This window comes from Ictalurus furcatus, chromosome 24 (assembly GCF_023375685.1).
Source record: "Ictalurus furcatus strain D&B chromosome 24, Billie_1.0, whole genome shotgun sequence".
NCBI classification, from domain to species: domain Eukaryota; kingdom Metazoa; phylum Chordata; class Actinopteri; order Siluriformes; family Ictaluridae; genus Ictalurus; species Ictalurus furcatus.
Window position 1 is genome coordinate 6,130,521 of NC_071278.1, and position 21,991 is coordinate 6,152,511.

Below are 21,991 nucleotides of genomic sequence, written 5' to 3' on the forward strand. Positions count from 1 at the left end.
CCTAGTTCCTTTATCTACAAAGGGTTAGGGGGGAGTCAGCGGGGTGGTTAGGGGTGACTCAAGCACTGGGGGGAAATATTTGGAGGCTTTGTCTACATGAAGACATGCACTGTGCAACAGTCAGTAATGACAGACTAATCGCAGGAAGCTAATACATCTGAGAGGTTTCGTTTTGTTGTTTAACTGACATTTAAAAGAAACATTTGGCTGCTAATTGAGGTGAATCTGGAAATAAGCACAGCTTGACTTGCAACCTGCGTACAGGTACACCCAGTGTCTATCGTAAAACACACTTCCCATTTACAATTGCTGTAATGGAGGAAGAGTGAGTATTACCTTTCTGAGGACCTCTGGGCTCTTTCAGCTCCTTCTGTGCCTCCTCAATCTTGTCTGCGACACAAAAAAAAGGAAAAAATATCATTTTGGAACATCTGAAACTTATCCCTTACAGCATAACACTTTTTTTTGGACTCCACCAATGTATTACTGGTGAAGAGGAGGAAGCTGAATGTGGGATTAGGGACACTGCTCCTGGACAGGTATGTAAGATCAATCTGAATGAAGTTTTAAATAATAAATCAAACAGATAACTGTTTATCACTTAGAGAGCCAGGCAAGGTGTAATGCTTTGAATGAACTACCTTCGTTAGGCTTGTGCGATATTGTTTGGTCCCTGATTGTGATTTTCCATTGTAAAATATTGCAACAAACGATTTAATCGTCCAGAACCTTTTGCCTTACAGGAAGAAAAGGAAAAAAAAACAGACAGGAACATGAGCATTAACAGCAAGGAAAGTCGGGGAGGTGTTTTACAGCTGTGTCATAATACAGCTGTGCAGTCAGCAACCACAGCAATCACCACATCTCAGCTGGATGATGCGTTTTTAAGTGATTCTGCACTGAACTGTTCAAAAACCCATAACAGCACTAATAATAATCCCCCTGACACCGGTGATGACCATTAGCTTACAGTTTCATGAGATACACATTACAAAGAGAAACAGGACAGCAAAGGCACTTTTGACCACTTTCATGAATGCGTAATAAACTTTGTGTGTTTACAGTGTTATAAGTTGATAACATGATGTTATTTATCTCACACACACACACACACACACACACTCACTATGTGCTAAATATACACTATATGAACAAAAGGAAACAGAATGTGCAAGCATTGGAAAGAAACTTTCTAGTTTTGAAGATTCCTCAGACATCTCCAGTGTAAGCATGTGTCAGACTGAGCCCATGTACACGGTTAGGATGTTGTGTGGTGTTTTAGGTTTCCCAATGCCGAGAAGACATGCGAGAAGAAGAGAGAAGAAAGCGGGCCATGGCCGAGCTTGGTGGATGATGTCACCGTGAGTATTTTGCAGTCACACCCTTCTGTTTCTCTTGCTCAACCACAACCCCCTGCTCCATGAACACTTTTTACATGACATAAGTCCAACATGCCCCAACAGCCCCTCTCCCCCTCCCCCAAGTTGAAACCACCATGTCATATCTGATTAAACAAAATACGCAGTAACCAGGACCCACGCTGTACTGAGTGGACCAGCAAAGCTCTGTGTTTATCTGCCTGCCTCCTCTCCTCCTTTCCAGAGACCAAAAACCTAAATCCTTCAAAACATCATAAACTCCTCACTCATCCATCCCCTTGTAGAACAGAAAGAACCTTTAAAGCTGAATAGTTAGAATCCAGAATTATGGATTCAAAGTAGATTCATTCCCTTATAGTGTATCTCATCTATCCCAATGTGGTGTGGACTTAATCATACACACACAGGTTATTAGAAGCATTGTTCATATTTTCCCTTATATACTATACACCACAGTAGTAACTGATGGAGCACTACCATGATCAGAGGAACAAAGTCAGCCATGTTTTTTTTTGTTTGTTTTTTTTTATAGCAGGAGCATGTTTTTATATGGTGTTATGAGTGGTGAAGAGTTCCAGCTTCATTTCCAGCAAACACAGTCATCATTTAGTCATGCCTACTCAGCACAACCTGAAATGCAAATGCAGCTGCTGTAGAAATACATAATAGATTTACAGTAACAACATGCCACGATTGTGGGCTCCAGATGCTGCGATTCTGCTTCAGATCCAGGGGCAAAAACTGGGTCTGGTGCAGGAAGTTACTAAAAGTAACATAAGAATGAAACAAGAAGTGAAACATAAGCAGACTATATTACTGCTATGTCCCAAGTTTACACTACAGCTCAGATGACAAGTTCACAGTAAAGTATAATCTAGGTGCATTTGAATAACCTAATTAGAAATTGCTGTCTAGTTTAAGCATTGCGTCAAACGCTTGTTGTTAACACTACCTAAAGGAAAAACGACATATTACAACAAAAAATTACAACAAAATATCAAGCCATTGCTCCTGAGCTCGGGTTACAGTCTGTGTGGAGGTTTGAAATGTTCTCCACGTGACCGCATGGGTTTTCTCCAACCACCCAAAAACATGATGGGTGGATTGGCCATGCTAAAGTACTGAACAAACGTGTGAGATTGTGTGTGCATGGCGCTCTGTGATGGACTGAAATCCCATCAGCTCGGGATCCACCGCAACCGACCAACGAATGAGTTATAACAGAGAATAATGTGCAATTTTATGCCCTGTGGTAATTTTAGAAAGGACAGTATTTTATAATAGATGCATATTTAATCCCCAAAATAATTGTTGTTTTTTGGGGTTTTTTTAAACTGCAGCACACTATAGTGTAGGAATAGTCTGTCTCTCCCTGTCTCTGAGCCACCTACTCTTCTCCAGTACAGCCAAATGTTTATTTAATGTAATCTAAACACTAAGAAGCATTTATTCCATTATTGAAACACTGGATAAAACTAACAGTTTCATATTTTTGGTGGTGGGAAGTGGTATAAGGCTGTATATGCAAAATGTGATCACTGGCAACACGTGAAACAAACCAAGAATTACAAATGCACCTGTTCACCAAATCTGTAGCCGCATCGTTACCTGCCAGTGTGTGCTAATGAGCTCCTGGCTAAAAGATGTGCACCGCGTTTGGCTTTTTTTTTTTTTTTTAATGACTCCAAGTGCAAGGAGTGTGGGTGCAGCATGGAGCAGAGCTTCACTTCACTTAGCCACCATTTTGTCGACAGTCACTGCCTTTCTTTATCCTTTGGTTTCCAATCGTGCTGTACAACCTCGTGCAGGTTTCACTGACTGCGTTCGTTATTGTATTAAACACTCTCTATTTAAAAATGGCTCTATCTGTCTTAATAGTGCAAAAACTGACAAGACAAGGAAGAGGCAGCAATAACACCACAGGTACTGGGGATGACGACATGAAAAATGCACAGCAGGATAACTGCACAACACGTAAATATATAAATATAATACAAATCAATAATAAATAAGTAACTAGGCTGGTTCGATTTCGCCTTAAAGGAATGGCCTATTCTAACAGGTAATCAGGATGACCATATCCATATCACAGCAGATCGAGTCCTGGATTCTGTAGCTAGCTTGCTTTTTTCCCCCCCTGTTGATAAACATTTACTGTCAGAAATGTTGCCTAGACGTTTTTAAAAACTCACCCTAAGTGGTTAGCCTTTACATAAACCATTATCAAACAAGTAATAGGATAAGATTGTTTAAAAATTCCTTGTCACAATGTACAGTCATATCGGTATACTGCTACGGCCACACCCTTATGAGGAACGAGCGTTAAATCCAACTTCCTCAGTTTTCTGAAAGTCTTGGGCCTTAGGACTCACTGCAGTAATTATTATTACATGGTATCACATGTTATTATTACATATAATCATTACAAATGTAAAGTCAACACTTCTATCAATTTTCTGAGTCCTGCCCACACCAGCGGTCGAGAATTTGACCTATTCACTCCAGACGCATGGCTTTGTTCCTGTTATCTTATTCCTGTGGCATGTTTGGACAAGCTGCATAATAGAGGGCTAAACGTTTAAGCAATTTGTCTGGTAATGTGTATTGTTATAGCGTACTGAATGTGACTGCTTCTATAATTGGAGCATGCGCACACACAGATGGAGCGTAGAGGCGTCAGTAGGCATTGCAGCTGATGTTAGGGGATGTACAGCAACGGTTGAGCAAGCAAGAAGTTTCTCTCACACAAACAGGGGTGTGTGTGTGTGTGTGTGTGTGTGTGTGTTTACAGGTTTATATAGTGATCTGCAGACTGTAATTTCCCTCTATTACAGACGAAAGCAGAACCTTCATCTTGTCTCAGTACATCGCAGCTATACACACCGCCAGTAACGGAGCCAAAACAGTATTCCAGGCATCATTCAGTGATGTGGAAATGGGAACAGGAGATCATGGCTGAAATTTTCTTCAACACACTGGCTTCGTTCATTTTGATGTGAATTATACGATGTTCATTAGATGATTTTATGTTTTGCAGTAGACCTCGGTGTTCCCAGACTACAAATCGCTCTCGCACTTTTGGACATTTTGTATATTAAATCGATCAAACGCGAGAAGGGATACGTGTAAAACACTCCACTTCTGTCTGGAATGGAAAGAATGGGATAAAGATAAGCTTATGAAGCAGAGCTTCCAGTGCAGCTGCAGTTCCCCAAGGTTGACCTTCATGAGCAAGCAGAGCAAAAACACTGGATGGAGCCAAGACTCGGTGAACCCTTTAGGGGACACGGCTTTCCCAGAAGTCCAGTGAACAAACGCCTTCTCCCTCGTTACTGTTGGACGCACATGCATACTCTCACAAGATCAATCCGAGAATAATAACATCTACAGCTGGTTAGTGGTTCTATTACACGGTCCATCATGATCCTCGCGCTGCACCACACCACGTCGCTCTCTCACTCTCTTTTTCATTATCAAGAATTATACACCTGTGTGCTTGAACATGCTAACTTGCCTTTCTTGGTCAATTTGAAGTATTTGTGACTGTGCGAGAGGGAAATAATGCAGGAAACAGGTCTGATCACTGCAGTGCTGTGAGATGTTGGGGGACTTTCACTGCCCAGGCTCTTCAGACTTCAGACAAAACACAAAGAGCACTACAGTCGAGCAGACCCAGCCCTCACTGCAGTTCTGCAGAGGCTTGTGAAACTGCGTGGAGGGGATGGAATCCCCTTTTCACACGCGCGCAGAAAGCAAGACCATTATTTAACGCCCAAGGCAATGCTTAATAATGTATGGTAATGAAGAAAGGATTGCTTTCACAGGAAAAAGTGTGCGTGTGTGTGTGTGTGTGAGTGTGAGTGTGAGTGTGAGTGAGAGAGACGATCATGTGCTTTCTTTAGAATACAGAATGATAATCTAACATAATATCGCAGTATTTTTCCATTCCACATTCCTTACTGAAATTATTTTTAATAGATTTTCTGACTGAGAACTCAAATATCTGATCTTTTGGCACCAAAACCGTGCTGCTTTTTATTTATTTATTTATTTTATATACACACATACACACACACACACACACACACACACACACACACACACACACACACACACACACACCTGTCCCCAGTTTAGTACCAAAGATTCCAGGGGTAATACTTTTTGGATGATCAGACAAATAATAAAACTGTTCCACCAAGCACTTCTTCGTCATATTCTTACTAATCTCTGTAAAAGTAAAAGTAAACGACTGTACACATTGAGGATGGCACTGCACGCTAAAACAATCACCGTGATTCCTGTAGCTCGTTCCTGTAGTGAGTTCATCACTTTGTTGGGAAATGAGCTAAAACCAGCTCTGATTTTGAACGAGCAGTGGGGTGGGGGGTGGTTGGGGGGCTTAGATTTTGGCTCAATAATGAAACTTTTTTGCAAAATGACCTAATGAGAAAATTATTGAAAGTGTAAAAATCACTGACTTTCCATACTTTTGGTTTGTAGTCGGTCAACATTTTTGGGTGCACGCACACACACAGACACACACACACACACACACACACACACACACACACCATAAGCATGTGAGTGAGTATAAGGGCTGTAGGAAGCAGTACGCAGTAGTCCCCTCTCTTCATGTTTAAAGCTGCATCGGTGACTTTCTCCCTTGTTTAGGACCTCTTAAGTCTTAAAAGGTGGTTTATGAATGAATTCCAAGTTCCAGAGAAAGTTCTTTGAATGGGTCACTCGGATGAATTATTCATCAAATGCCTGCTCTACTGGAGCGACTAACACTTGTCATAGTCAATTATTAATTTACCCTTAACAACATGTGGCTGAGAAATGATCGAGGAGAGTGCTTCTCAACCCACGGATTCCTGTTTACCACCATACTGTTCCTGTGCTCGCTGCTCATGCGGTGTTGTCGTTCAGCCAGGCACGTCATACCGCTTCATACCCAATGTGTGTTTCATTAATGCAACCTGTTAACTAACATACTGTAGATTCCCATCCATTTATATTCAGACTGGAGGCTTATAAGTCACACGTGCTTTCTGTTAGATTAAAGAAACTACACACAAATATGCCCACTAACAAAAACAAGAAGAGGAAGTAGCACATACGGTGTAATACTTCACTGCAGTCGAACATTCCCAAGTTCCCTTTGACCTCCACGGAATACTACACTCTTAAAAACTGATGAGAAAGTTATTGAAATAAATCAGACTGGAAAGCATTACAAAGCCATTTCGAAATACTCTGTGACTCCAGGGAACCACAGTGAGAAAACCGGTGGTGAATCCTCCCAGAAGATTCCTCCAAGAGCGCATCAACAACTCATCCAGGAAGTCACAAAAAGAACCCAGAAGAACATCTAAGGCGCAGCAGGCCTTGCTCACTTCACAGGTCAGTGTTCATGATTCCACCATCAGAAAGAGACCGGGAAAAAATGGTTTCCATGAGAGAGGTGCGAGGCGAAAACCACCGCTAACCAAGAGGACCATAAAGACTAAACACATTTACCAACAAAAAAAAAAAATAAAACACCTTGATGACCTGCAAAGCCTCTTGGGATAATGTGGACTGATGAGCAAAAGTGTAACTATTTGGAAGACCAATAAAGAGAACAAGCGTACAGGCAAAACACTATAAAACTCAATCTATACCGTGGATAAGTAAACCCAAATACACCAATTAAAACATTACAAACTTGGATGTAACACACACACACACACACACACACACACACACACACACACACACACTTCTTGCACTGATAACCATGTGTCTAGTCCAAAACAGTAAACTTTTCAAGATTCACACAGTTCAGACCAGGCCAGATAACTTGTGAAAACTTTTATTACTTTGATATTTTTTAATAATATGTATTTGCAGTCATGTGAAAAAATAAGTACACCCCACTTTTGGATCCACATTTGATCCTCTTTGAAACAGTGCCTATTAATAAAAGGTGATACAGTCCATCAAATGACACATAAATCTGACATTCTGGAGTAATTTTCACAATTTAAATGAGCAAAAAATAAAACAAACAGATCAGCCACATGGAAAAAGTAAGTCCAATTGGAATCAAGTGTTAAAGATCAGTTTCCAGTGATTAGAACCTGCTTAGGGAGTGCAGGTGGAACCGGTCTTATTTAAACTCCTCTCATATCTAGTGTCTGGTGTTCCCTTTGTTATTGAGTTGTGTCATCATGCCAAGATCTAAAGAGTTCTGTAAGGCCTATGAGTCTGGCAAGGGGTTTAAAAAGATCTCTGAATTATTTGAAATACATCATTCCACCGTAAGGAAAATCAGCTACAAGTGGTGCAGATTTCAAATGACTGTCAGTTTGTCCAGGACTGATCGTCCCAGCAAGTTCAGGCCAAGAACGGACCATCTGATGCAAAAAGAAGCCTCCAAGAACCTCAAAATTTCATCACAGTATCTGCTAGTAAGTCTTTCAGCTGTTGGCGTTAAAGTACATGCTTCTACAATCAGAAAGAGATTGTAAATTTGACCTGTATGGGAGGCGTGTCAGGAAAAAGCCTTTGCAAGACTACAGTTTGCCAATGGGCGTATAGGGAAAGACCAGGTCTTTTGGAATAATGTGTTCTGGACAGACGAATCGGAGATAGAGTTGTTTGGCCACAGTAACAGCAGACATGTTTGGTGCAGACCAAAGACAGTATTTCAGGAGAAGCACCTCATACCAACTGTGAAGCACAGTGGTGGAAATGTTATGGTTTGGGGTTGCTTCACTGCCTCAGGGACTAGACAGTTTGCATTCATTATTTCAACTATGAATTCTGCATCATATCAAAGAGTGCTTGGAGATAATGTGAGGCCAACTGTCTGAAAGTTGAACTGAAAGTGGACCTTTCAACAGGATAATGATCCTAAGCACACGAGCAAATCCACCGAGGAACGGCTCAAAAAGAAGAAATGGAGGGTTATGGAATGGCCTAGTCAAAACCCGGATTTGAATCTCATTGAAATGTTGTGGGGGGATGTGAAGAGCATGCAAGAAAACACTCAAACATCGTACGACTGAAAGAATATTGCATGTAAGAGTGGTCAAAAATTCCAGTAAGCCTGGTGGACAATTATGCAGAACACCTACAAGAAGTTATTTCTGCTAAAGGGGGCAGTACTAGCTTCTGAGGCCAAGGGTGTACTTACTTTTTCACAGAAGAATATCACATCTATTGATATTTCTGTTGAATAAATGATTGAAATAGCAAATTTTCCTTGTGGGTTTGTTCAAGTACCTCAACTTTATTAACAGACACTGTTTCAAAGAGGATCAAATGTTTGCTCATCCAAATCTATATATCTATATATATCTCTCTCTCTCTCTCTCTCTCTCTCTCTCTCTCTCTCTATATATATATATATATATATCCAACCATTTCCATGGGGTGTACTTATTTTCCCCCCATGTAAAAAATAATAATAATAATAATAATAATAATAATAATAATAATAATAATGGAAAGTATGGAAAGAAAATTAATAAAGTTGGCTGAACCGTATTTCTTCACCTCCTCTCAGGTATCAAGATGTTTCAAAGCTAATCTTAAACATCTCAAAAAGTACCTTTCCCCACTCTCAGTCTGAGAAATGACCACTAGATTCAAACACAAACAGCATCTGTGTGTGTGGTCATTGATTGGCACTTTACAGCAGGCAATCCCAGATGTATGCACACATGCACGCACACACACACACACACACACACACACACACTCACACACACACACACACGTAACAACAGGCCAAAAGAGTAGACTTCCCTTTCCCTGAAGCTAAGGTTTATTTTCTCTCTCAGTCTCTCACTGGTGGTTTGCATTATGCACATGGTCTGTTAGCCAAAAGCTAAAAAAGCCACTTTCTACTTCAGCAATACAAATGTGGCGTGTCCTCGTTCTCACACCCTCGCTGCATATCCGGAAATTTTAAAAGCGGCATCCATTAAACGACACATCGGAGCCAAAACATCCCTGTCCATCAGGTGTTCATGCACAGTGACGTTAAACACAACGATGAGCTCTCGCTGTCTCTCTTTAAAACGTTCCACAGTTCATCATGAGCTGCATCACAAACTGAAAAACTCTGACTTTACCTTCAAAAGTATTTACTAATCTAGAAAATCCAGAAAGCTGGGACACAAAACAGAGCTGTCAAGAGGTTTGAAGCCACAGGGAAGGTTTTTAAAATTCAAACACTAACTAGTAGGAAACCTGGTGGGTGTTGGTGCTCAATAATGCTCTAGAAGAGTACGTAAATAAGCGATTTGTTACACAACGCTAGTTTTTTAGTGGAGGTAGATAGACAGGGCTGAACTACGCTACAGCAGTCTGTCATAGTGGAAAAAGACTAAAATAACACCAACCCTACAGTATTCAGTATTCAGTGGATAAGGAATTCAGAGTTTCCTGCCAAGCACACTTCACTAGAACGGTAACTATAAGAGTTACTCTGTGGGTTGGAAACAGATAAAGCCTAATCTGAGACTTATCCTAATTAGACAACTTAACAAGATTGCCTTTAATGGATGTATGGTGTAACAATCACTACTCAGTGGTGAGTTTGTGATTCAAGTTTCAACAACACTCAAACACAGAGGTTTAGGATATAAATTAGGCCTGAATTTTCAACCGAGGACACAATTAAAGAAACTGGGATTAACGGGTTTAAAAATGTGACTTCGGTGTTGAATAGAAGTGTCCAAGTTATCGATTTACAATTCACACATCAACAGTTCATCTGTTCATTCAGCGCTGTAAAACTTCTGTTCCTCACAGCCAAGAGCAGAATGGCCTTGCACACGAGCCATCTTCTGTGGTATCGGACCAGACGGGATAGCCTTCTCTCCTCACGCGCATCAGTGAGCCTTGGGAGCACATGACCCTGTTGCCAGTTCACCGCTTGTCCTTCCTTGGACCACTTTTGGTAGGTACTAACGCCTGCATACCGGAAACACCCCACAACACCTGCTGTTTTGGAGAAGCTCTGACCCAGTCGTCTAGCCATGACAATTTGGCTAGACGTCAAATTCACTCAGATCTTTATGCTTTCCCATTTTTCCTGCTTCCAACACAAACACATCAACTTTAAGAACCAACTGTTCCCTTGCTGTCTAATATACCCCACCACTCAATAGGTGCCACTGTAACGAGATAATCAATGCTATTCAATTCCCACCTCAGTGGTTTTAATGTTATGGCTGATTGGCATATGTATAGGCATCACAGCAGCTACCATATTCCCTCTAGTCTCACTCTAGAGGTGTGCATCTGAACCTGAAAATCTGAACGTGAACTCAGGAAACAGGAATGGAGTAAAAGAAACACTCAAGAAACCAGACTTTCCTTTATTATCATTTCCTTTCAGCAATGCTCTCTATGACGATCTGTCCCTATCTCAGTCTCGCGGCAGCCATCGTGTCAAATGCAGCTGTCATTGTGAATGCATCAAAGGAACAGAAAGGCCACATTCAAATAGCCCTGAGGTAATGTTGATTCACCTCCCCTTGCCGAAAGGCCCTGGGTCTCTTTGACAGTACAGCTAGAATAGGCAACATGGGTAATTCATTCCATTGAAAAAGGAGATGCCACTCATCACAATCTGGAATACATTACTATATAGAGAAAAGACTGGAGACCTTGGAGATGATTTGAATCAGAATGTCACAAGATGTTTGAAATCGTTGACTTTTTGGAACCTGGTTTAAAAATATTTAGCAAGTCATTTTAATTCTCTTTGTGTAACCACAAGGCAGCTGAGTAGAGTTTCCCCGAACAAAATGTATATTTTATATATCTCAAACATCTAACTAACTATTGTTGTATAATGATGGTGCAGTACATTCTGCAGCCCTCTCCATAGTGAGAAGAATTAATCGTCCTGCGCAGAAAGATCGGCACAAACATACTTAAATGGATGAAACCAGCAAGCGTGAAGACTCGGATTTGACTGGTGCCCCATTTCATAGAATTAACTAATTTTTAAAAAATAATATTTAATGTAATAATAAAAATTTACCCACATCATCTACCGTATTCAGTTCAGGCAGTGTGACAATGAAATCGTATGAATGTCTTTGAATATGTATCACAAATAATGTTATCCCATAGTGTTAAAAACAATAGGCATTCCCCTCAGTTGGTATCTGCATAATACCATCTAGGTGTCCGTTTACAACCCCAATTCCAAAAAGTTGCGATGCTGTGTAAAATGTCAATAAAAACAGACTGCAATGATTTGCAAATCTCATAAACCCATATGCTATTCACGATAGAACATAGAAAACACATCAAATGTTTAAACTGAGGAATAATACCGTTTTATGAAAAAAAAAAAAAAGGTCATTTTGAATTTCATGGCCACAACATGTCTCAAAAAAGTCTGGATGGGGCAATAAAGCAGTCAATATGTGATTGAAGTGTAGACTTTCAGCTTTAATTCAAGGGGTTTAACAAAAATATTGCATTAACCGTTTAGAAATTATAGCCATTTATTTATTTATTTATTTATTTATTTATTTATTTATTTATTTATTTAAGAGTCCCTCCATTTTCACAGCCTCAAAGGTAATTGGACAAACTGACAATCATAAATATTAGGGTTATTTTCAATACTTGGATGCAAATTCTTCGCAGTCAATTACTGAAAACTGGAACCAAATGCTGAGATGCTTTGCCAAGCCTTTACTGCGGCCACCTTCAGCTGCTGCGTGTTCGAGGGTCTTTCTGTCTTCACTTTTATCTTCAGTAACTGAAAAGCAGCTCAATCGGGTTGAGGTCATCAGACATTCAAGAACATTTCATTTATTCTCCTTAAAAAGCTCTTGGGTTGCTTTTGTGGTAGGTTTTGGGTCATTATCCAATCAATAAACACCAGTGACTCAGTTCCATAGGAAGCCGTACATGCCCATGCCATAACACTCCCCCACCATGTTTGACAGATGATGTGGGATCATGAACCCTTCTCTACCCATCATTCTGGTGCAAGTTCATCTTGGTTTCCTCTGTGAAATGAATCTTGTTTCAGAACTGATCAGGTTGTTTTGGTTTTTTTTTTTTTTAAAGAGTTTTAGGCATTTCTGTACTTGAGTGTTACCAGTGATTTGCATCTTGAGGTAAATCGTTTGTATTTACATTCACTGATTCTTACATCAGTGATACTCCTACCTCCTCCAGAGTCTTCTTCACTTGGCTAGATGTTCTGAAGGCGGTTTTCTTCAACAAGGAAAGAATTCTGCCATCGTCCACTTTAATTGTCTTCCGTGATCTTCCAGACCTTTTGGTGTTGCTGAGCTCGCCAGTGCGTTCCTTCTTTTAAAGAATGTACCAGATTGTTGATTTGGCCACTCCTAAAGTTTCTCCTATCTCTCTCTGATGGGTCTGTTTTGTTTTTTCAGCCCAATGATGGCCTCCTTCACCTGCATCCACACCTTTTTGGACCACACATTGAGAGTTCCCATGAACAGCTACCAAATGCAAATTCATCACTCGGAATCAACTCCAGACCTTTTATCTCATAACTCCGTCATGAAATAATGAGGAAAAGGCTGATCAGTCACCTGTCCAATTACTTTTGAGCCTGAGAAAATGGAGGGACTCTGTAAAAATGGCTGTAATTCCTAAACGGTTAACGCACTTTCTTCCATTAAACCAACCGAATTAAAGCTGAAAGTCTACACTTTAATCACATCTTGTGGTGAGGATGTGATGCTGCATCGTGACACAATATTAATGTGATGAAGTGCATCATTGAAATGTGCCATTTAATGGAATTTAATGTGAATCAATGTGAATTTAATTAAATGGGAATCAGCATTCTCTTAATATCGCATCTAATACAACTGCACTGTTTGAACAGCAGAGGTCCCAATCTGCGTAACCCACAGAGTTCAAATACACAGTACGCATGCTGGGCCTGATCGCTCTGGATCACAATGACGGACACACATTATAGATGATATGGTTGCACTACCATATTATAAAGGTTAAAAAGAGCTCTCGAGTAGCTTTTAAATGACACTCGGAATTCCCATTCCTGAGAAAGAGGCTGTGGAATGCTATTTCTGATTAAAATGGCAGCTCAGGCATCGCTAAGGAGCTCCTTACGTTTCAGTCGACTATCATCCCCAAGTCAGAGACTTTATTCATTCAGTACAACTTTTGGGACAGTTTATAAATGTATAATCAAAAGAATATTTTAATATAAAACGACTCTTTATATTCAGTTATATTTGTACTTCTTAGACTGCATATGAATGACTTGTCTTTTTGTGGCTTCCATAAAAGGTAAGTATATAAAGTCTAATACAGATCGCAAACTCAAGTTGACTCTTAATAATTACGTGTTTATTATAAATGAATATAAACTCTTTAGATTAAAATCAAATCTGATAACCACGAGGTAATTTAGTTTTTATTATTCACAGTAAAACAACAGAATAAGTGCATTGTAGACTTTTAATGTGATCGAGGTGGCAGAGATCTAAGCCTCCAATTTGCATGGAACAATACTTAATCTGTTATTAGAACAAATATCAACTACGCTGATGATGCAAACAAAAATGTAATGACTAACGATTAAATAAAGTTTCAGAACCGAATGGAGAAAATTATTGGGATTAAACTGCACGCTAGCATTTAAAAATTCCTCCTCTTTATTTTCCTTCAGCATCCACATCTGCCCTTGCATCAAAACATGATGTGCACGGTTCGTGTTCCTGCTTGCCAAGCCACACTTCCTGATTTGCTGGAATCTTCCAGGTAAATCATTTTCCAACTAAATCCAGACCAGTTACAACACACTGACGTGGGCGTGAGAATGGCCTTAACTGTGCCACCTGTCTCTTTTGTTGACAAGTGGGCACATGTCTAAATACAGCATGTGGCAATTAACACCTTACACACTTTCATGTTCTCCAGCTCTCCACTAGACACGAGTGATGCATGTGCAAAACAGCGTCCTCACACAGGAACACACAATAAGCTCTCTGCACATCGCCTGACTGACGTGAGAACGCGACTAGCTCTCAATAAATTGAACGTTTTGCCCACCCATGTTGATATCATTAGGTTGCAGCAGTATGACTGAGAGACCTGCAACAGCAGCGTGTACTGGAAGGTGACAAATGACGAGTGAGAGGAACTCGGGAGAAGACGTGTATCAAGGGAACACCCCAAACCCCCACAAGCTCATTATACCATTTAGTGTTCATTCACAGAATCCTGCCATTTGCTCTAAACAGCCCTAATTATGCTGTGTTTAAAAAGCAGTTTCGACAAGAATATAAGTAGCTGAGGATACAGTGGGGGCTTGGTGGTTAAGGCTCTGCATTACTGATCAGAAGGTCGGGGGCTCAGGCCCCAGCACAGCCAAGCTGCCACTGCTGGGCCCTTGAGCAAGGCCCTTAACCCTCTCTGCTTCAGGGGTGCCGTATCATGGCTGACCCTACGCTCTGACCCCAACTTCCTGACATGCTGGGTATGCGAAGAAAAGAATTTCACTGTGCTGTAATGTATATGTATATAAAGACTCATTATCATTATCATACTTATATTACAATGAATTAAAGACACATAAAATTCTCTGAACAGTTCCCACACAATCGTACAGAACGTCTTTGTATGCAGTAGCATTACAATTTCCCGTCACAGGATCCAAGAGGCCCAAACCTGTTCCAGCACGACAATGCCCCTGTGCACAAAGCGAGCTCGAATTTCACAACATGAAATGTACTTCCTTAAGGGACTCTTATTCACTGGAACTGAACAACAGATATCGCTGGACATGTGCCTGGACTTGTTATTATTATAAAGGCTTTCAGCGTTCATGAACATGAGCTTTAACTGGTCAATGAAAGTCAGAAATCAGAAATCCAGTTGCATTGCATTACAAGTATCCTGGAGGAGGAGGGTTGATGCTTGCTGGCACAACAAATCCTACGTCACTGTACATCCCCATCAAATCACAAACCAGTGCAACCAGCTGGACTTAAACTGTGTCCATGTCCAACAGACAGGTTCCATCCTCGTAGAAGTGACAATTAAAGAAAGCTTATTATCGGCTGCAGAAGTTACAATGGCATCTCCGCGTCTCAAACTTTCACAGTGAAGCCACAGGGGACTGGACGCTCTCCATGGCCAAGCATGTACGGGTGAACATATGTCTCTGGTTCTAACCCTAGATATATATATATAAAATGTTCTTGTAGCTGTAGGTTTTTTTGGCATTTCCCTGCGTCGGTTGGAGCCCAACTGGGGGCGCATTATGTAATTCAACACCCACTGTGAGCGTGTATAACGACAGCTCTTTCCCTCTCTCTCCATCCCTCCCTCCTTTCTTCTTTCCATCTTTACCTCCCCCACACTGTACCTTCATCTTCAGCTTCTCTTGCACCTTAGCTCTCACTATCTCTTGCTCTCTCCTCTTTCTCCTTCTACCCACTCCAATTCCATTGCGTTCATGCGTTATTTTTAATCTCTGCTTCCGTCATCTCTTCCTCAACCTCTCCCTCCTTCATTCTCCTACAGTTGGTCTTTAACCGGGAATGAAACTGTGATGCCAGGAACGATCCTCACACGTCTTCCTCTGTGCCCTTTAGGTTTTTATAAGTATATTATTTTGGGGTTATGGATGTGTACGCCAGCATAGACTGGCGGGAGGGGAAAAAAAAAAAAAAACATTGTTCATGATTCATAGTTTTAGTCACGTATTAATTTTATGGTTGGTCTTTCTCTGTAAGCATTTAATTATTCATTCTGCACTCATTAACAAATTCGGAATGTTATACCGCCCCCCCCCCATTACCCCTCAACCCCCACCCCAACTCTTTCCCAAGCATCTTTCCATTGGCAAAAAGATGGCAGACGTTCACTAAATTTGAAACAAGTGGCGTTCATTGTTATGTGGCATATCACAGGTTGCTGAAATTAATCAACCCCCTCAACTTACACCCCCTAACGTCCCACTTCAAAAGGAAATAACAGTTATGCCATCTCATGGGCACTTGTTTAAGTCAAGAAAAGAAAATATCTCAAGTTTTCTGTGAATTTTGTGCAATATACACTGCACATACACACTTACAATTACAGTACTAACCACCAACTTCCCAAAAACAGCTAACCTTAGTGCACCTTCCTGATGGAAAAGAAACGCTTCAGTCCTAACCACAGGAAGAAGTTAAACTGGTACGTGTGTGTATTGAAGACCAGGTCGATCCTCAGCTCTCTCTGACTGTGATGTAACTGGTGAGCTTATGCATCAACTTTCCATCAACCCAATGACTCACCCAGCACCCCTGAGAGAGAGAGAGAGAGAGAGAGAGAGAGAGAGAGAGAGAGAGAGAGAGAGAGAGAGAGAGTGTGTGTGTGTGTGTGTGTGTGTGTGTGTGTGTGTGTGTGTGTGTTGTAGCCCTGCACTGCAGGACCTGCCTGTCCAAGTTGCAGGATTTTCCCTCAAGTCACGGGAAGGACTGGAAAGAGATGCACAGAACGAGACACTTCCTGGTTTCTTGCATTTTATGATGTGCTGCCGGGTCGTTTTGATTTTATTCAAAGAACATCAACACAGTCGAACACGGCTAAAATCCCCAGCATTACGTCAGCATTTACAGCGATGAAATATAAGTGCAGATGGACCCTAGTGAGCGCTGTAAGAGTTACTGTAGCTCTGTAGGTGTTAATGCAATACTGGAGATCTTTTCTGAAATACAATGCAGAAAAGCAACCAGATCCATCACGACTCTTTAGAAGAAGCTCATGGCAGGTATTTTCACCTAATTGTTTATCACCGATACACAAATCTTACCTCCGATTCAAGCCACCCACCTCTGAAATCGCACAAACACACTCAAAATTCAATCATATAAAATACCGGGTTCTTTTCACCCGTGTATAGGTGGTATTAATTGGTCTGATTCTCATAGCAGCATGAACACTGCAGCGACAGCAGTAACGAAGCTACAGAACGACAGAACAGCGACAAAAACACTGACTTACTAGAGAAAAAAAAAAACACGTCACTAATTACTAAATTCAATCAGCGGTATCAGTGTCAAACATCAACAACGTAGGACTGAAGGCACCACCGTGGGCTAGAAAGGCAAGCCTGCTAAGACTCTTATCTCTGAGAACAATCAGAGGTGATTCACGAGGATGCACTGAGCTGATCAACAACACTGTTTGCTTTACAGAGAACGCGCGCAGATCTCCGACTTCCCAAAAGACAAGCAGATATACAAACAAAAGCTTCATCATACAAACAAACGTCATGTCAGTAATCACCATATAACTGCTATATAAATAAAGCTTTTTTCTGTTTTCTTACACACAAACCCACAAGCACTTCTGTCCACATATAAAAGTGGATGTAAAGAAATTCGCTTCGTGTATAAACTCCCTCCCACACGCACTCGGTCTACCTGTTTACAGAGCGGAGCGCCGAGCGGCAGGCTGATGTTGGCGGGGTTGCAGCTGAACCGGATTCCCCTGGAGCGAGGCAGTCCCGTCGGGAAACACCTGGAACTCCCCTCACCGAGGATCTCTCACTCACACACACTCACTCACTCACATAAAGAGAGACACACTGTGCTCTTAGACATGCTGCCACACCTATGACCACAAAGCACACAGCTGGCACCACCACCACGTCTGACAATCTGTCCTTCTTTTTTCTTTCGTTTTCTAGCTCTTCTCAGTGTCTCTCACTAGCTAGTGCGGTATTACTCTTGTTCACTCCCTCGCTTCTCCCTGGCTACTGTTTACAAGCCTCCCGCCTGCCCTCCCTCGCTCGCTCGCTCTCTCTCTCTCCTCTCTCGCACTCTCTCTCCACCCTCCCTACACAGCACTCTTTTTTTTTTTTTGGTGTTTTAAATCCCTCAGCTAAATCAGGGAAAACCCTACACAGACCTCACATCCGAATATCTGGCAGGGAGAGGAAATGAGAGAGAGAGAGAGAGAGAAGCTAATGAAAGCCTGTCTCCTAATTCCACTCAGCAAATCCAGTAGTATAGAGAGAGAGAGGTTGTGAGACTGTCCAAGTCAGATTAGCTGCTAGTATTCGTGTTGTTCATATGTCACCCACTGCTATTAATACACCTCCATCTAATCAGCCTACACACACCAATACACACACACACACACACACACACACACACACAGCAGAGCATAACACTGCCTCCAGGCTTTCAACCATGGCTGTGAGGTAGTATGCAATGCCCGATATGCAATTTTACATAAACACACACACACACACACACACACACACACACACACACACACACACACACACACACACACACACACACAAGAACAGAAGATGTATCTGAATGCTTGCTTAACACCACCTGGGTTCACCTGTGATAGGTGGGTGAGTAATCAAACCAGAATGCGTAAAGACACACACACACACCTGAGGTATGGTTTAATCATATTGCAGGGCAGTATTTTCCCACACACTGAACACAAAGAATGCTCAGAGCCAAACCTCAATCTGTAACAGGTCTATACGCTGTAGTCCGAGGGTTCCGGTCCCGGGCATCACTAGTCCATCCGGACCGGTCCCTGCTCAAGTAGTGTTCATAGAACTGTTTAAATCAATCAGTCAGTAAAATACAACTCAAATCCATTCATTTCTTGATTTTCTTTTGGAATGAAAGAAAAGAAAGAAAAAAGACCATGAAAATGTTCACATTTAGAGGAACCCTTAAGCGTCCTGCATAGACAACGAGCCTTTAATCTTTAATCACAGAACCCTTGAGGAACACTTTCTGAACCTGTAGCTTACTTTAGATTCGAGTTTAGATTAAAAAAACCTTCTTTTACTGACACATTCTCCAGTTTATTATCCAGTTGATCATTTCTGGAGTATTACTCTGTATGCCCAACACTACTGGAGACCAGTTGCTCTACCTGTTCTTCTTCTCTGTGCTGTGATCTTTACAGAACCTCAGCTCAAATAATGATCCAATCCTTCAGGAGATGGTTGAGGCGTTTTAGGGAACATGGGGGGAAAAAGTTTGAGAAACACTGCTTTCGAATACATGAAACATGACACGTAACAGAATTGTCCATGAAGACTTACTGTGAATGCTTGCGTGATCATCGGAGGGCTTATCTAGTGATCTTGAAAACATTTCACAGTTTAAGAATAAAATCCAGGCATTCCTTCACCTACAGAACACAAAGGGGAAGCCACAGGGGGACTCCAGCTCAAGACTGCACCCGCAGTCAGAAATTCCATAGCAACAGCCAAAGGAAGAGCCAAGCGTCTTACGCAAGAGGATGAAGCTCTGCCAGAAGGCACACACACACTTTACTTAACCCTTTGTGTGAATCTTCTCCTCAATCCCATCGCCATCTCTTCCAATCATTTTATCCATTCACTTGTCATCCAGCTGGTCTTCAGGATCCTCTTCCTTCGTCACACGGACGTGGATTTTCCCTTTTCAGACATGTTCTACCGTACGTCTGGGTTCCGTCCGCGGTCTTACATTCTGCCTGACCAGGCTCCGAGTTCACCTTTTATCCTATTCCTATTTCTCCTGTTCTCTTTCACAGATGATTTCTATTATATTCTCTCTTTGTACCTCAATGTTTCACTGCTGCTACAACGAATCGTTGGAATCAACTCTTCGATGCTGACGGCGTCATTAACTCACTGGCATGTTTGAAGCCCGTGTGCACTTGGTGGGAAATTAATGGTAATTTATATTGAAGGGTTTAAAAGTGAATGAAACACAAAGTCAAAAATCCCAGGCAGATTGACGCAGCAATCGATGGAGACGAGACAAGTACAAGTCTTAGTAAGTTATGAGGAGGATTTTTAAATATAACCGAAAATAACTGAAGAGAAAAGTCTGGGGTGGTGGAGACACTGGGTAACCTGTTGGTCCAAAAATCTCCCATAGCTGTCCCACTGAGTTGAGATCTGGTTGTTTGCGTAATAAGCTATAATAATCAAAAAATTGAAATAGGGGTTAGCTAGCCGCCTTCAGTGCCAATAGCCAGAAGCATGGCTAGAAGCATTCGAAGCTTGTTTTGAGTGTTTGTTGCAGGAGCTTGATGTTTACATAATTAAAAGGAAATACTCAGAATACCTTGAACATTTTCAATACTTTTGGGTTCGGTCATGAAAATAGAGGAACAGGAAACAAAAGCGAAATGAGTAATAACAAGCTGACGCCTACAGCTGTGACAGGGATGCCTCCGCCATCACCCAAGTTAAGCTAAGTCTACTTCAAACAAGAAGGAAGATACTGGAGAAATGCTGGGATGTGACTGTGACCTTGTTTGGATCATTTCCAATCTGTGCTGAGAGAAAGAAAAAAACGTTGGGTGAGCGTAAACGTGTCGTTGGTGAGAGGTCAGAGGTGAATGGAAGGTTCAAGTTGCCAGGAAGGCTATGGGAACAAATAACCATTCTGTACAATCGTGGTGAGCAAAAAAAAAAAAAAGAAAGCGTCTCGGAGCGCACATCAAACCGGTTTCTGAATCAGGCATGTCCACACCTCATAGCTGTAGATGGTTCTCCTCAAAACATGTAGATTTACGACAGTGTAGCATGATGTTCTTCTGCTGTTATTCCACCACCTTAGCCAAATCAAACCTCTTTGTAGCCTACAGGGGCACCACTAGGGTTTCTGGGCCCCCTGGCTAATTTGTACTCCAGGCCCCAAGCCCCCCCCAATTATCCTTTCTTATTGCCACATGTAAAAACAATCATTATCAATAAGCATAACAATTATTGCATATTCAATAAGAGACTATAAAGAACTAAATTTGAACAGCTTATTAAATTAACTAAAATTATGCATTTATAACTATATACACAAGTAACTATATGTACACAGTACAAGTATATTATATAAATATATATATATATACACACACACACACACACACACACACACACACAGTACAAGTAATTAACATTATACTAATAAGTTTCACACACCAGCAGCTCCAGAAATAACTGTGGAAATGAGCTAAAACAGTGACAGGATCATTGAATCAGTGAGTTGAACTCGAGAATCAAATAGGTTCGATTCATGAATGAATCATTCAGACTGGTTTCATCAACAGGATTCTCCACTTCAGTGAAATGAACCGACTCGAACAAACGATTCACTCACGAGTCAGACATCATTACAACACTTCTCTCATAATCTCACTACGGACAATTAAAGCAGATTTATAAGATTACATTAAATTTCGATCGATTCCTCACAAAAAGCTGTTGCAAGGATTCGGAAAGCTGAATATAAACAACACGGGACTAGTTTTATTGTCACTCTGTGCTTTTCTGTCCTTTTTGAATGTCCTTTTTCTATTTGATGTGAATTATAACAGCTTCATACGGGCTAGCTTCAGAATCATAGCACAGAACAGGGAACATAAGTCACCTGAGAAACTGGGACACTAGCAGTCTTCCCCGTCTTGCTCTCTCCTCTTTTTCATGGTTTTCTTTCCTCCTTTTGGTATCCTGAGTGTGTCTGCACATCTCTTGCCATCTACCTGCTTCAGGTAACGACTTACAACTGTGAAGTGCCGCGTTTCTGAATAATCCGCGAACGTGTTTAGGACACACA

The 21,991-nt window shown here is 41.3% G+C and overlaps 1 protein-coding gene across 6 annotated transcripts in view; it reads right to left on the reverse strand.

The window, feature by feature from the left end:
- hivep1 (HIVEP zinc finger 1) overlaps positions 1-21,991 on the reverse strand; it is a 57,168-nt gene that overhangs the window by 22,104 nt on the left and 13,073 nt on the right. For 5 of the 6 annotated variants that reach the window (XM_053612409.1, XM_053612411.1, XM_053612410.1 and 2 more), the window contains exon 3: positions 337-390. The exons of the other annotated variant lie outside the window; for it this stretch is intronic. In XM_053612409.1, the coding sequence (XP_053468384.1) occupies positions 337-390 (54 nt within the window). The remainder of the gene's footprint in view (positions 1-336; positions 391-21,991) is intronic. 6 annotated transcript variants of the gene reach the window in all.